The sequence below is a fragment of the Oncorhynchus keta genome, chromosome 30 (genome assembly GCF_023373465.1).
Source record: "Oncorhynchus keta strain PuntledgeMale-10-30-2019 chromosome 30, Oket_V2, whole genome shotgun sequence".
Classification (NCBI taxonomy): domain Eukaryota; kingdom Metazoa; phylum Chordata; class Actinopteri; order Salmoniformes; family Salmonidae; genus Oncorhynchus; species Oncorhynchus keta.
The window spans coordinates 60,268,608-60,284,757 of NC_068450.1; the positions used below are offsets into that span (position 1 = coordinate 60,268,608).

General features: G+C 45.2%; 1 protein-coding gene and 1 long non-coding RNA gene across 3 annotated transcripts in view; one reads left to right on the top strand and one right to left on the bottom strand.

Annotated features, from left to right (window-relative positions):
* LOC127914037 (uncharacterized) overlaps positions 1-2,995 on the top strand; it is a 4,355-nt gene extending 1,360 nt beyond the window's left edge. Inside the window, exon 4 of one of the 2 annotated variants that reach the window (XR_008087689.1) lies at positions 2,869-2,995. This is a non-coding gene — a long non-coding RNA (uncharacterized LOC127914037). Of the gene's footprint in view, positions 28-2,868 lie in introns of those variants that run through there. The other variant, XR_008087690.1, reaches the window with a different exon arrangement.
* The window catches only part of LOC118377687 (fibronectin type III domain-containing protein 3B-like), a 136,599-nt gene that overhangs the window by 57,412 nt on the left and 63,037 nt on the right, over positions 1-16,150 (bottom strand). Inside the window, 2 exon segments of the mRNA XM_052488795.1 lie at positions 3,051-3,196; positions 7,796-7,854. Of these exon segments, the coding sequence (XP_052344755.1) occupies positions 3,051-3,196; positions 7,796-7,854 (205 nt within the window).

Here is a 16,150-nt window from a genome sequence, read left to right on the forward strand (position 1 = left end):
TCAGGATCAGAGTTAGGTGTGTTTTACATACTAGTCAGGATCAGAGTTAGGTGTGTTTTACATACTAGCCAGGATCAGAGTTAGGTGTGTTTTACATACTAGCCAGGAACAGAGATAGGTGTGTTTTACATACTAGCCAGGATCAGAGTTAGGTGTGTTTTACATACTAGTCAGGATCAGAGTTAGGTGTGTTTTACCTGCTAGTCAGGATCAGAGATAGGTGTGTTTTACCTGCTCGTCAGGATCAGAGGTAGGTGTGTTTTACCTGCTAGTCAGGGTCAGAGTTAGGTGTGTTTTACATACTAGTTAGGATCAGAGTTAGGTGTGTTTTACATACTAGCCAGGATCAGAGTTAGGTGTGTTTTACATACTAGCCAGGATCAGAGTTAGGTGTGTTTTACATACTAGTCAGGATCAGAGTTAGGTGTGTTTTACCTGCTAGTCAGGATCAGAGATAGGTGTGTTTTACCTGCTCGTCAGGATCAGAGGTAGGTGTGTTTTACCTGCTAGTCAGGGTCAGAGTTAGGTGTGTTTTACATACTAGTTAGGATCAGAGTTAGGTGTGTTTTACATACTAGCCAGGATCAGAGTTAGGTGTGTTTTACCTGCTAGTCAGGATCAGAGATCAGTGTGTTTTACCTGCTAGTCAGGATCAGAGTTAGGTGTGTTTTACATACTAGCCAGGATCAGAGTTAGGTGTGTTTTACATACTAGCCAGGATCAGAGTTAGGTGTGTTTTACATACTAGCCAGGATCAGAGTTAGGTGTGTTTTACATACTAGCCAGGAACAGAGATAGGTGTGTTTTACCTGCTAGTCAGGATTCAGAGATAGGTGTGTTTTACATACTAGCCAGGATCAGAGTTAGGTGTGTTTTACCTGCTAGTCAGGATCAGTGATAGGTGTGTTTTACCTGCTTGTCAGGATCAGAGTTAGGTGTGTTTTACATACTAGCCAGGATCAGAGTTAGGTGTGTTTTACATACTAGCCAGGATCAGAGATAGGTGTGTTTTACCTGCTCGCCAGGATCAGAGATAGGTGTGTTTTACCTGCTTGTCAGGATCAGAGTTAGGTGTGTTTTACATACTAGCCAGGATCAGAGATAGGTGTGTTTTACCTGCTTGTCAGGATCAGAGTTAGGTGTGTTTTACCTGCTAGTTAGGATCAGAGATAGGTGTGTTTTACCTGCTAGCCAGGATCAGAGTTAGGTGTGTTTTACCTACTAGCCAGGATCAGAGATAGGTGTGTTTTACCTGCTAGTCAGGATCAGAGTTAGGTGTGTTTTACCTGACTAGTCAGGATCAGAGATAGGTGTGTTTTACCTGCTAGTCAGGATCAGAGTTAGGTGTGTTTTACCTGCTTGTCAGGATCAGAGTTAGGTGTGTTTTACCTGCTAGTCAGGATCAGAGTTAGGTGTGTTTTACATACTAGCCAGGATCAGAGTTAGGTGTGTTTTACCTGCTAGTCAGGATTCAGAGTTAGGTGTGTTTTACATACTAGCCAGGATCAGAGTTCAGAGTTAGGTGTGTTTTACATACTAGTTTTAGGTGTGTTTTACATACTAGCCAGGATCAGAGATAGGTGTGTTTTACATACTAGCCAGGATCAGAGATAGGTGTGTTTTACCAGGATCAGAGATAGTTTTACCTGCAGGATCAGAGATAGGTGTGTGTCAGGATCAGAGGTAGGTGTGTTTTACCAGAGTTAGGTGTGTTTTGCTAGTCAGGATCAGAGTTAGGTGTGTTTTACATACTAGTTCAGGATCAGAGTTAGGTGTGTTTTACATACTAGCCAGGATCAGAGTTAGGTGTGTTTTACCTGCTAGTCAGGATCAGAGATCAGTGTGTTTTACCTGCTAGTCAGGATCAGAGTTAGGTGTGTTTTACATACTAGTCAGGATCAGAGTTAGGTGTGTTTTACATACTAGCCAGGATCAGAGTTAGGTGTGTTTTACATACTAGCCAGGATCAGAGTTAGGTGTGTTTTACATACTAGCCAGGAACAGAGATAGGTGTGTTTTACCTGCTAGTCAGGATTCAGAGATAGGTGTGTTTTACATACTAGCCAGGATCAGAGTTAGGTGTGTTTTACCTGCTAGTCAGGATCAGTGATAGGTGTGTTTTACCTGCTTGTCAGGATCAGGAGTTAGGTGTGTTTTACAGGATACTAGCCAGGATCAGAGTTAGGTGTGTTTTACATACTAGCCAGGATCAGAGATAGGTGTGTTTTACCTGCTCGCCAGGATCAGAGATAGGTGTGTTTTACCTGCTTGTCAGGATCAGAGTTAGGTGTGTTTTACATACTAGCCAGGATCAGAGATAGGTGTGTTTTACCTGCTTGTCAGGATCAGAGTTAGGTGTGTTTTACCTGCTAGTTAGGATCAGAGATAGGTGTGTTTTACCTGCTAGCCAGGATCAGAGTTAGGTGTGTTTTACCTACTAGCCAGGATCAGAGATAGGTGTGTTTTACCTGCTAGTCAGTATCAGAGTTAGGTGTGTTTTACCTGATAGTCAGGATCAGAGATAGGTGTGTTTTACCTGCTAGTCAGGATCAGAGTTAGGTGTGTTTTACCTGCTTGTCAGGATCAGAGTTAGGTGTGTTTTACCTGCTAGTCAGGATCAGAGTTAGGTGTGTTTTACATACAAGCCAGGATCAGAGTTAGGTGTGTTTTACCTGCTAGTCAGGATTCAGAGTTAGGTGTGTTTTACATACTAGCCAGGATCAGCGTTAAGTGTGTTTTACCTGCTTGTCAGGATCAGAGTTAGGTGTGTTTTACCTGCTAGTCAGGATTCAGAGATAGGTGTGTTTTACATACTAGCCAGGATCAGCGTTAAGTGTGTTTTACCTGCTAGTCAGGATTCAGAGATAGGTGTGTTTTACCTGCTAGTCAGGATCAGAGTTAGGTGTGTTTTACCTGCTAGTCAGGATTCAGAGATAGGTGTGTTTTACCTACTAGCCAGGATCAGAGTTAGGTGTGTTTTACCTACTAGCCAGGATCAGAGATAGGTGTGTTTTACCTACTAGCCAGGATCAGAGATAGGTGTGTTTTACCTGTATATAAGTCTGTATTTGCCATCCCGTCCCTTGTCGGACAGAGAGACCTCGTAGGTGAGAGACTGGCTGTTGCTGAACCGGTTCACCAGCCCGACCGGGGGAGCCCAGGACAACCTAGCACCCCGCGCGTGCACGTTGGACACCTGGAACACCACATACACGTTAGATAACACGCACACACACAAAGTTCCTATCATTTTATGTTCCAGTTCATCCCCGTCACAGATGCTGGGTCGGTGAAATGACAGTCTGAGTAGAAGAAACATTTACCCACACCCTGGCACTGAAACAATCACCCCATCAACCACTGTCTCTACACACACACACACACACACACACACACACACACACACACACACCCTGGCACTGAAACAATCACCCCATCAACCACTGTCTCTACACACACACACACACCCTGGCACTGAAACAATCACCCCATCAACCACTGTCTCTACACACACACACACACACACACACACACACACACACACACACACACACACACACACACACACACACACACACACACACACACACACACACACACACACACACACACACACACACACACCCTGGTACTGAAACAATCACCCCATCAACCACTGTCTCTACACACACACACACACACACACACACACACAGAAACATTTACCCAAACCGCCAGCAACGGGGAAAGACACACAGCGGAGTGATTTAACGCCGGGTGTCATTCATCCAGACACCACATCGACTGAATACCCAATCTGCCCTTGGGACAAACCACATCCACTGAATACCCAATCTGCCCTGGGGACAAACTACATCCACTGAATACCCAATCTGCCCTGGGGACAAACTACATCCACTGAATACCCAATCTGCCCTGGGGACAAACCACATCCACTGAATACCCAATCTGCCCTTGGGACAAACCACATCCACTGAATACCCAATCTGCCCTGGGGACAAACCACGACCACTGAATACCCAATCTGCCCTGGGGACAAACCACATCGACTGAATACCCAATCTGCCCTGGGGACAAACCACATCCACTGAATACCCAATCTGCCCTGGGGACAAACCACATCCACTGAATACCCAATCTGCCCTGGGGACAAACCACATCGACTGAATACCCAATCGGTCCTGGGGACAAACCACATCGACTGAATACCCAATCTTCCCTGGGGACAAACCACATCGACTGAATACCCAATCTGCCCTGTAGACAAACCACAACCCCTGAATACCCAATCTGCCCTGGGGACAAACCACATCGACTGAATACCCAATCTGCCCTGTAGACAAACCACAACCCTGAATACCCAATCTGCCCTGGGGACAAACCACATCCACTGAATACCTAATCTGCCCTTGGGACAAACCACATCCACTGAATACCCAATCTGCCCTGGGGACAAACCACATCCACTGAATACCCAATCTGCCCTGGGGACAAACCACATCCACTGAATATCCAATCTGCCCTGGGGACAAACCACATCCACTGAATACCCAATCTGCCCTGGGGACAAACCACATCCACTGAATACCCAATCTGCCCTGGGGACAAACCACATCGACTGAATACCCAATCTGCCCTGGGGACAAACCACATCCACTGAATACCCAATCTGCCCTGGGGACAAACCACATCGACGGAATACCAAATCTGCCCTGTAGACAAACCACAACCCCTGAATACCCAATCTGCCCTGGGGACAAACCACATCCACTGAATACCCAATCTGCCCTTGGGACAAACCACATCCACTGAATACCCAATCTGCCCTTGGGACAAACCACATCCACTGAATATCCAATCTGCCCTGGGGATAAACCACATCCACTGAATACCCAATCTGCCCTGGGGACAAACCACATCCACTGAATACCCAATCTGCCCTGGGGACAAACCACATCCACTGAATACCCAATCTGCCCTAGGGACAAACCACATCCACTGAATACCCAATCTGACCTTGGGACAAACCACATCGACTGAATACCCAATCTGCCCTGGGGACAAACCACATCGACTGAATACCCAATCTGCCCTGGGGACAAACCACATCCACTGAATACCCAATCTGCCCTGGGGACAAACCACATCGACGGAATACCAAATCTGCCCTGTAGACAAACCACAACCCCTGAATACCCAATCTGCCCTGGGGACAAACCACATCCACTGAATACCCAATCTGCCCTTGGGACAAACCACATCCACTGAATACCCAATCTGCCCTGGGGACAAACCACATAGACTGAATACCCAATCTGCCCTGGGGACAAACCACATCGACTGAATACCCAATCTGCCCTGGGGACAAACCACATCCACTGAATACCCAATCTGCCCTGGGGACAAACCACATCGACTGAATACCCAATCGGTCCTGGGGACAAACCACATCGACTGAATACCCAATCTGCCCTTGGGACAAACCACATCGACTGAATACCCAATCTGCCCTGGGGACAAACCACATCGACTGAATACCAAATCTGCCCTGTAGACAAACCACAACCCCTGAATACCCAATCGGTCCTGGGGACAAACCACATCGACTGAATACCCAATCTGCCCTTGGGACAAACCACATCCACTGAATACCCAATCTGCCCTGGGGACAAACCACATCGACTGAATACCAAATCTGCCCTGTAGACAAACCACAACCCCTGAATACCCAATCTGCCCTGGGGACAAACCACATCCACTGAATACCCAATCTGCCCTTGGGACAAATCATATTGACTGAATACCCAATCTGCCCTTGGGACAAACCACATCGACTGAATACCCAATCTGCCCTTGGGACAAACCACATCGACTAAATACCCAATCTGCGCTGAGGACAAATCATATCGACTGAATACCCAATCTGCCCTTGGGACAAACCACATCGACTGAATACCCAATCTGCCCTGGGGACAAACCACATCGACTGAATACCCAATCTAGCCTGGGGACAAACCACATCGACTGAATACCCAATCTAGCCTGGGGACAAACCACATCGACTGAATACCCAATCTGCCCTGAGGACAAATCACATCGACTGAATACCCAATCTGCCCTGGGGACAAACCACATCGACTGAATACCCAATCTGCCCTGGAGACAAACCACATCCACTGAATACCCAATCTGCCCTTGGGACAAACCACAACCCCTGAATACCCAATCTGCCCTGGGGACAAACCACATCGACTGAATACCCAATCCGCCCTGGGGACAAACCACATCCACTGAATACCCAATCTGCCCTGGGGACAAACCACATCGACTGAATACCAAATCTGCCCTGTAGACAAACCACAACCCCTGAATACCCAATCTGCCCTGGCAACAAACCACATCCACTGAATACCCAATCTGCCCTGGGGACAAACCACATCCCAGAGACACACACTGAAGGCTGTCTCATATGACCTCTCCCTCTAGAAGCCTCTAGAAGAAAACTGACAGTCTCTCTCTCTCATACTTCTTTCTAGTGTGTTCCTTATCAATACTGTTCAGAAGATCCATTGTAGGGTCTTGTAGAGTCCTGTGTAGGGTTGCAAAGGGAGGGTATAGGACTGGAAACGTTTATGGATTACAAGACATCTCGTGCTCCTTTTGGGTACCTCCGCCCCTCTGTGTGGCCTTATCACAAGTAAAGTATATGAAATAATTCAATATCTTAAAATAAAAAAAATAGAATGACAAAGCTGTGAAACATTATCCTAAATATTGTGACGACCCCCCCCCCCCTCTGTCTGCCGTATTCTCCCTTTGTTCTTGTTTCCTTATTAGGATGCCGGTGGGCGGAGTTGGGAGGGTCGTCAGCTACATGGGAAACACCTGGGCCGGGTGTGTCCCAGGATAAATAGACCTCTTCCACATTCATGGAAGAGACTCTCTCCATGCAGACACCTTTACACATTTTGTTGTGTATCTTGGTGGCCTTTTGGTTGTTTGCTTTGGCACCTTTCATCACCCTGCATTATCACATTCATGCAAAACACTCCCTTACACTACTGATTACTGATTACACGCACCATTGTATATTATACTTAGTTACTTAATTAATAAATATATGTTCTGTTACTCCTTATCTCCACGTTGTCTCCCTTTTGTTACGGGCTTTGAGCCGGTTCGTGACTATATAAACAATCAACTTATTGAATAACATTGGTGTTTAATATGAGGGTTTCAGCATGAAATAACCTTTATATATTTTTTAACCCACTTGAATTTATTTTACTATGTCAATATTTGTTTTTGTCAATGTTTTTGCATCAAGCTTACAGTTGTGAACACAGTCAATAGAGTTGCAGAGGTAGTAGAAAATAATGGCATTGTTGATTAGATCCTTTTTGTACATTAATTAGGCTCTTTTCTCTTGAACTCATGGACAATATGGACACAGATGTAACAAATTAATACTATATATGAAGAATAAAAACAGTTTTTCAAGTATAAATGACCAAAGTTTTGATTGACTGCCATAGATTTTCTGTTAATTACCAAAATTACTGAAGATTCTGGTAACTTTGGTAAATTACTGGTAGTGTTGTGGCCCTAGTTCTGTGTGATGAGGTGGTACAATACTGCCCCTGTGTGGTCATGTTGGGGACTGCAGGTGTCCTGGGCTCCAAAGGACATACTGCTCTGTGAGGAAGACACCTTTAGGTACAGATGTCTTTGTCTGCAAGTGTGCGTGTGAGTGAGTGTGTGTGTCTGCATGCGTGCGTGTATGTGTGTGACTGACCTGTGGTTTGTCGATGACGGAGAGCACTTCCTGAACTCTTTTTGCCTCCGAGTCGTGATCTGAGGAAAGAGGACAGACACAACATTACCACCAACTAGTGTGTTTCTGCCCTTGTGTGAGAGGGTGAAATTACAGCTAAGCACCACCAGAGGGCAGGCTGAGCTGTGTCATATACAGTACGTACAGTATGTACAGACCCCAACCTGGATTACTGCCTAGGTCTGCCCTCTTCTGTTGGCTGCTCATAAAACAGTGGGCCGGTTCCAGTCTCTGTCACACACACACACACACACACACACACACACACACACACACACACACACACACACACACACACACACACACACACACACACACACACACACACACACACACACACACACACACACACACACATCCAGTGGCAGAGCATGTCTACGGGTGATTTAGGAGTGGGTCGGGGTTAGCGCTGGTATGTGTGTGTGTGTATGTGTGTGCGTGTGTGTTTGTGCGTGCAATGGAAGTTTTGTGTGTAGTGTGTGTGTGTGTGTGTGTAATCCCTATACCAGAGACGCTTCAGACAGGAGCAGAGCTGCTTTCTCCATCAGAGCAGAGTTTACTAAATTACCCAGAAATGGTTTGTGTTCCAGAGAGAGAAAGAAAGAGAGAGAGAGAGAGAGAGAGAGAGAGAGAGAGAGAGAGAGAGAGAGAGAGAGAGAGAGAGAGGGATTAGAACACAGAAGAGGAGCGGAGGAGGAGAAGAGAAGAAGGGATGTTTATCAGGATGGAGAGAAAAGTGAGGAAAGCAGAGAGGAGGAGTACAGGGTTTGTGAGGGGTCATCTTCAAGACCCTGGTGCTGGCTTACTGAGCAGCAAGGGGAACTGGCCCTATCTACCTTCAGGCTCTGCTCAAACCCTACATCCCAACCCAAGCCCTCCATTCCTCCACCTCTGGTCTCTTGCAAAGGATAAAAATAATAATAATAACAATATAGGGAGGGATGAGGTAGTTGGATGGGCTATTTATAGATGGGCTGTGTACAGTTGCAATGATCTGTGAGCTGCTCTGACAGCTGATGCTTAAAGTTAGTGAGGGAGATATGAGTCTCCAGCTTCAGCGATTTTTGCAACTTGTTCCAGTCATTGGCAGCAGAGAACTGCAAGGAAAGGCAGCCAAAGGAGAAAGAGGCTTTGGGGGTGATCAGTGAGATATACCTGCTGGAGCGCGTGCTACGAGTGGGTGCTGCTATGGTGACCAGTGAGCTGAGATAAGGCGGGGCTTTACCTAGCAGACTTCTAGATTACCTGGATTCAGTGGGTTTGGTGACAAATATGAAGCGAGGACCAGCCAAAGAGAGCACACAGGTCGCAGTGGTGGGTAGTATATGGGGCTTTGGTGACAAAACGGATGGCACTGTGATAGACTGCATCCAATTTGTTGAGCAGAGTGTTGGAGGCTAATTTGTAAATCACATCGCCAAAGTCAAGGATCGGTAGGATGGTCAGTTTTACGAGGGTATGTTTGGCAGCATGAGTAAAGGAGGCTTTGTTGCAAAATAGGAAGCCGATTCTAGATTTGATTTTGGATTGGAGATGCTTAATATGAGTCTGGAAGGAGAGTTTACAGTCTAGCCAGACACCTAGGTATTTGTAGTTGTCCACGTGTTCTAAGTCAGAGCCGTCCAGAGTAGTGATGCTGGATGGGCGGTTTGGTGCGGGCAGCGATCGGTTGAATAGCATGCATTTAGCTTTACTAGCATTTAAGAGCAGTTGGAGGCCACAGAAGGAGAGTTGTATGGCATTGAAGCTTGTCTGGAGCCCAGCTGATTTGTAGGGGTCCAGATTTTGCAACTCTTTCAGAACATCAACTATCTGGATTTGGGTGAAGGAGAAATGGGGGAGGTTTGGGCAAGTTGTTGTGGGGGGTGCAGGGTTGTTGTGGGGGGTGCAGGGTTGTTGACCGGGGTAGGGGTAGCCAGATGGAAAGCATGGCCAGCCGTAGAAAAATGCTTATTGAAATTCTCAATTATAGTGGATTTATCGGTGGTGACAGTGTTTCCTAGCCTCAGTGCAGTGGGCAGCTGGGAGAAGGTTCTCTTATTCTTCATGGATTTTTTACAGTGTCCCAGAACTTTTTTGAGTTAGTACTACAGGATACAAATTTCTGTTTGAAAAAGCTAGCCTTTGCTTTCCTAACTGCCTGTGTATATTGGTTCCTCACTTCCCTGAAAAGTTGCATATTGCGGGGGCTTTCGATGCTAATGCAGTACGCCACAGGACGTTTTTGTGCTGGTCAAGGGCAGTCAGGTCTGGAGTGAACCAAGGGCTATATCTGTCCCTGGTTCTAAATGGCTGAATGGGGCATGCTTATTTAAGATGGTGTAAAAAATATACTTTTAGAAACTAGAAACAATGAATTGAAGGAACGGAGGAGAGAGGGAGATACAGAGATACAGAGATACAGAGACACAGAGATACAGAGATACAGAGATATAGAGATACAGAGACACAGAGATACAGAGATACAGAGACACAGAGACACAGAGACACAGAGATACAGAGATACAGAGATACAGAGATACAGAGATACAGAGACACAGAGACACAGAGATACAGAGACACAGAGATACAGAGATACAGAGACACAGAGATATAGAGATATAGAGATACAGAGACACAGAGATACAGAGATACAGAGACACAGAGATACAGAGACACAGAGATACAGAGATACAGAGATATAGAGACACAGAGATACAGAGATACAGAGATACAGAGATACAGAGACACAGAGATACAGAGATACAGAGATACAGAGACACAGAAATACAGAGATACAGAGATACAGAGATACAGAGATACAGAGATACAGAGATACAGAGACACAGAGATACAGAGATACAGAGATACAGAGATACAGAGATACAGAGATACAGAGATACAGAGATACAGAGATACAGAGACACAGAGACACAGAGATACAGAGATACAGAGACACAGAGATACAGAGACACAGAGACACAGAGATACAGAGATACAGAGACACAGAGACACAGAGACATGAACAGCTATTTGCCCCCATTCTGATTTCAGCATATTGTTGACACTGAATGTTATCAGATCTTCATCCAAAACCTAATATTAGATTAAGGGGACCTGAGTTTACTAATAACAACAAAAAATATTTCATTTATTTAATTAAGAAAGTTATGCAACGACCAATTCCCCCGTGTGAAAACATCATTTCCCACTCACACTCAATAAGGTTGTATCACCTTCAGAGAGACAAACCCTTCCTGTAGTTGTCTCTTACGTTGCTCTGGAGGAATTGTGTCCCACTCTTACATTTTTTATTTTATTTTTATTTATCTATTATTTTACCAGGTAAGTTGACTGAGAACATGTTCTCATTTGCAGCAACAACCTGGGGAATAGTTACAGGGGAGAGGATGGGGATTAATGAGACAATTGTAAACTGGGGATTATTAGGTGACTGTGATGGTTTGAGGGCCAGATTGGGAATTTAGCCAGGACACCAGGGTTAACACCCCTACTCTTACAATAAGTGCCATGGGATCTTTAATGACCTCAGAGAGTCAGGACACCCATTTAACGTCCCATCCAAAAGACAGCACCCAACACAGGGCAGAATCACTGCCCTGGGGCATTGGGATATTTTTTTAGACCAGAGGAAAGAGTGCCTCCTACTGGCCCTCCAACACCACTTCCAGCAACATCTGGTCTCCCATCCAGGAACTGACCAAGACCAACCCTGCTTAGCTTCAGAAGCAAGCCAGCAGTGATATGCAGGGTGGTATGCTGCTTTCTCTTACATAAAGAACTGATTAAACTGCTTGTTTCAAATCCTGCCACAACATCTCGATTGGGATCATTCGGTCTGGACTTTGACTGGTCCATTCCAAAACTTCAAATGTTTCGCTTTTTAGCCATTTTCATGTAGACTTGATTGTGTGTTTTGGATCATTGTCTTGCTGCGTGACCCAGCTGCTCTTCAGCTTCAGCTCACAGACGGGTGGCCTGACATTCTCCTGTAGAATTTTTTGGATGACATGGGTCCCATTATGCCTGGCGAAAACCAAGCACTGCATTCCACAGTAAGAACCTTACACCAATGGTCAAGCATACATTTTTGCATAAATTTGTTTATGAAATAAATGAAATAAGTATGTATTTGTTCACTCAGGTTCCCAACTAGGTTTTGGTTGAAGATCTGATATTATTCACTATAAAAAATATGCAAAAGTAGATTTTCTTTTTGAAGGGGGCACTGTAGAGATAGAGGGTGAGAGAGATATAAGATAAAGAGAACAAAAGGAGAATGAGAGAGAGAAACAGAGCGATAGAAAAAGAAGCCTGCAGGGTGAGTTCCACAGCGTTTTCATCTATGCATAGTGAGCATTCCATCTGCTCAACAGCTGGCCTCCTTAACACACACACACACACACACACACACACACACACACACACACACACACACACACACACACACACACACACACACACACACACACACACACACACACACACACACACACACACACACACACACACACACACACACACACACACACACACACACACACACACATTTTTCTATCCTTGTGGGGACATCAAATGTATTTCCATTCAAAATCCTATTTTCTCTAACCCATAACCCTAACCATAACCCTAATTGTTACACACACACAGACACAGACACAGACACAGACACACACACACACACACACACACACACACACACACACACACACACACACACACACACACACACACACACACACACACACACACACGTTGAGACCTGTCTGAGAAGGTTTGTAGTCATGGTGACAGTTTAGTTCTCATGGACAGAGACCATGGTATACAGACAAGATTAGTGTGTGTGTCCAGCCATACCTTCATAGAGGAGGTGTGTGAGGTGCCAAAAGACACAGGAATTCTGCCGCTCTTCCTGGTAGGCAACACGTGTGTGTGTAAGTGTGTGTGTGTGTTGGCTGAAGCATTGGGAACTCTGAGTTGGTAGAAGTACAGTTTCAACCCAGCCGACCAGCCGACCAAAAGGAAATGTGTTAATATCACTGTTCTTAAGATCATTAACGAATCAACAGTTGAAGTTGTAAATATACATACACTTAGATTGGAGTCATTGAAACTCGTTTTTCAACCACTCCACACATTTCTTGTTAACAAACTGGTTCTGTCTCCTAGAGATGAACGTATTTTGGTGTGAAAAGTGCAAATCAATCCCAGAACAACAGAAAAGGACCTTGTGAAGATGCTGGTGTCACGCCTTGGTCTTAGTATTTTGTGTTTTCTTAATCTATTTGGTCAGGCCAGGGTGTGACATGGGTTTATTTTGTTGTGCTTCGTATTGGGGTTTTATAGGCATTGGGATTGCGGCTGAGTAGGGGTGTTGTATGGGCTTGGCTGCCTGAGGCGGTTCTCAATCAGAGTCAGGTGATTCTCTTTGTCTCTGATCGGGAACCATATTTAGGTAGCCTAGGTTTCACTGTGTGTTTTGTGGGTGATTGTTCCTGTCTCTGTGTTAGTGTTCACCAGATAGGCTGTAATAGGTTTTCGCGTTTCGTTTGTTGTTTTTTTGTATATTAAGTTATTTCATGTATCGTTCAAATTATCATTAAAGAACATGAGTAACCACCGCGCTGCATTTTGGTCCGACTCTCTTTCTACAGACGAACGCCGTTACAGCTGGAGGAAACAGGTACAAAAATATCTATATCCACAGTAAAACAAGTCCTATATCAACATGAACTGAAAGGTCACTCATCAAGGAAGGAGCCACTGCTCCAAAACCGCCAAAAAAAGCCAGACTACAGTTTGCAAATGCACATGGGGACAAAGATCGTACTTTTTGGAGAAATGTCCTCTGGTCTGATGAAACAAAAATAGAACTGTTTAGCCATAATGACCATCATTATGTTTGGAGGAAAAACCATGAAGCACGGGGGTGGCAGCATCATGTTGTGGGGGTGCTTTGCTGCAGGAGGGACTGGTGCACTTCACAAAATAGATGGCATCATGAGGAAAGAACATTATGTGGATATTAAAGCTTGGTCGCAAATGGGTCTTCCAAATGGACAATGACCCCAAGCATACTTCCAAAGTTGTGGGAAAATGGCTTAAGGACAATAAAGTCAAGGTATTGGAGTGGCCATCACAAAGCCCTGACCTCAATCCTATAGAAAATGTCTGGGCAGAATTGAAAAAGCATGTGCGAGGCCTATAAATCTGACTCAGTTACACCAGCTCTGTCAGGAGGAATGGGCCAAAATTCAACCAACTTATTGTGGGAAGCTTGTGGAAGGCTACCTGGAACATTTGACCCAAGTTAAACAATTTACCAAATACTAATTGAGTGTATGTAAACGTCTGATCCACTGGGAATGTGATGAAATAAATAAAAGCTGAAATAAATCATTCTCTCTACTATCATTCTGACATTTCACATTCTTAAAATAAAGTGGTGATCCTTACTGACCTAAGACAGGGCCGTTTTACTTGGAGTAAATGTCAGGAATTGTGAAAAACTGAGTTTAAATGTATTTGGCTAAGGTGTATGTAAACTTCTGACTCCAGCTGTAAATCAGATGGTAATGATGGCCTGATGATATGCATCTCTGGCTCTGCACTAGCCAACATTGTGCAGATGTGTGTAAGAGAGACTTGTAAGAACAAGACTGAGTCAGACTGGACTTGTACTCCTTGAACCAGCTGACACAGACAGGCAGGCAAGCAGGCCCTTATTTAGGTGGGGGGGGGGCTATTACCATAGGAACACAGGCAAAATCATGGAAGGTGGGAGAGCGTACACACTTACAGAGAGTCACTATAACGGCGTGGTTTATTTTAAAAGGCCTGAGTCATGCTAAGGTCAGGGGTCGGATGTGTTAATGAACTAAACGAGCACTTTACAGCTCTCTCTCTGGATGACATCATCTTACATCAAAGTCTTTTGTTTTAAACGTGTCAGGAGACGTCTATTTTCTTTCCACTCCTTTTCTCTCCTTTCCTCCCCCGTTCCTCCTCTCCTCAAAGTACCCATTCTACAGTATAACCAACATGGACTGGCCACGTCATTTTCCTCAAATCACTGCTCTCTACATAGAAATGATGGCACGTTCAAAACAACTCGGAACTCAGAAATCTCTGACTTCGGAATTCAGTACATTCAAGACAGCTGTGAACTCCGAGTAAATGGTCATCCAACTCCGAATGCCAAGTCGGGAACTTGGACATCTTTCTAGGGCTCCGACTTTCTGACCCGAAGACTACTGACGTCATCTTGAAAGCACCACTAGAATCACAGAAAGGTGCTGCAGTTATGATGACGTAGAACCAACATGGCGGACAAAGGCACATCTGTTTCAGTTGAAATCTAAGCTCTACTGAGAAACTGCAACGCTGGCGTTGATCCACCATGGGACATCAGTTTCCTGAAATCACTGTTCTCTACAGATAAACTGCGCCGCTGACGTAGATCCATCATGGAGGACAGAGGCACATCTGATTGTGTTTAGAGCGGCTCAGTTCTAAGGAAGAGCGGTGGGCTTTACTGACTGTCTTGACTGACTGGTAGCCAAGCACATTACTGGGATATAGTACATTAGCCAATAGACACACAAACACACGTCCAGGAGGGCACAGAGCAAAGTCTACAGCGTGGGTGTGTTTGTGTGTGAGTGTGAACCCTGTCTGGTGTTCCAGACAGTGTGTGTGTGTGTGTGTGTGTGTGTGTGTGTGTGTGTGTGTGTGTGTGTGTGTGTGTGTGTGTGTGTGTGTGTGTGTGTGTGTGTGTGTGTGTGTGAGATACTCATGGTTGAAAGCAGAGGGCCAAGCAGTAGATTAGACAGATGGAATGTTCTCTCTCTCTCAGTCCTTTCTATATCTCTCTTTCTCTCCCTTTGTCTCTCATCCCCCTCTCACTCTCTCTACCATCTTTCTCTCCCTTTGTCTCTCATCCCCCTCTCACTCTCTACCATCTTTCTCTCCCTTTGTCTCTCATCCCCCTCTCACTCTCTCTACCATCTTTCTCTCCCTTTGTCTCTCATCCCCCTCTCACTCTCTCTACCATCTTTCTCTCCACTCAATCTACCTCCGAGCTTTTCATTTGCTCTCATATTCTCTGTTCTCACTTTTAATTCCCCTGTCCCTCTATCATACTCTTCTCTTTTTTCTCCCTCTCTCTCTCTCTTTCTCCCTCTCTCATGCTCTGATTGTTTTAGAGGATGCCCAGTCACGGGGTGTGTGTGCGTGTGTGTGTGTGTGTGTGTGTGTGTGTGTGTGTGTGTGTGTGTGTGTGTGTGTGTGTGTGTGTGTGTGTGTGTCTGTGTTGTA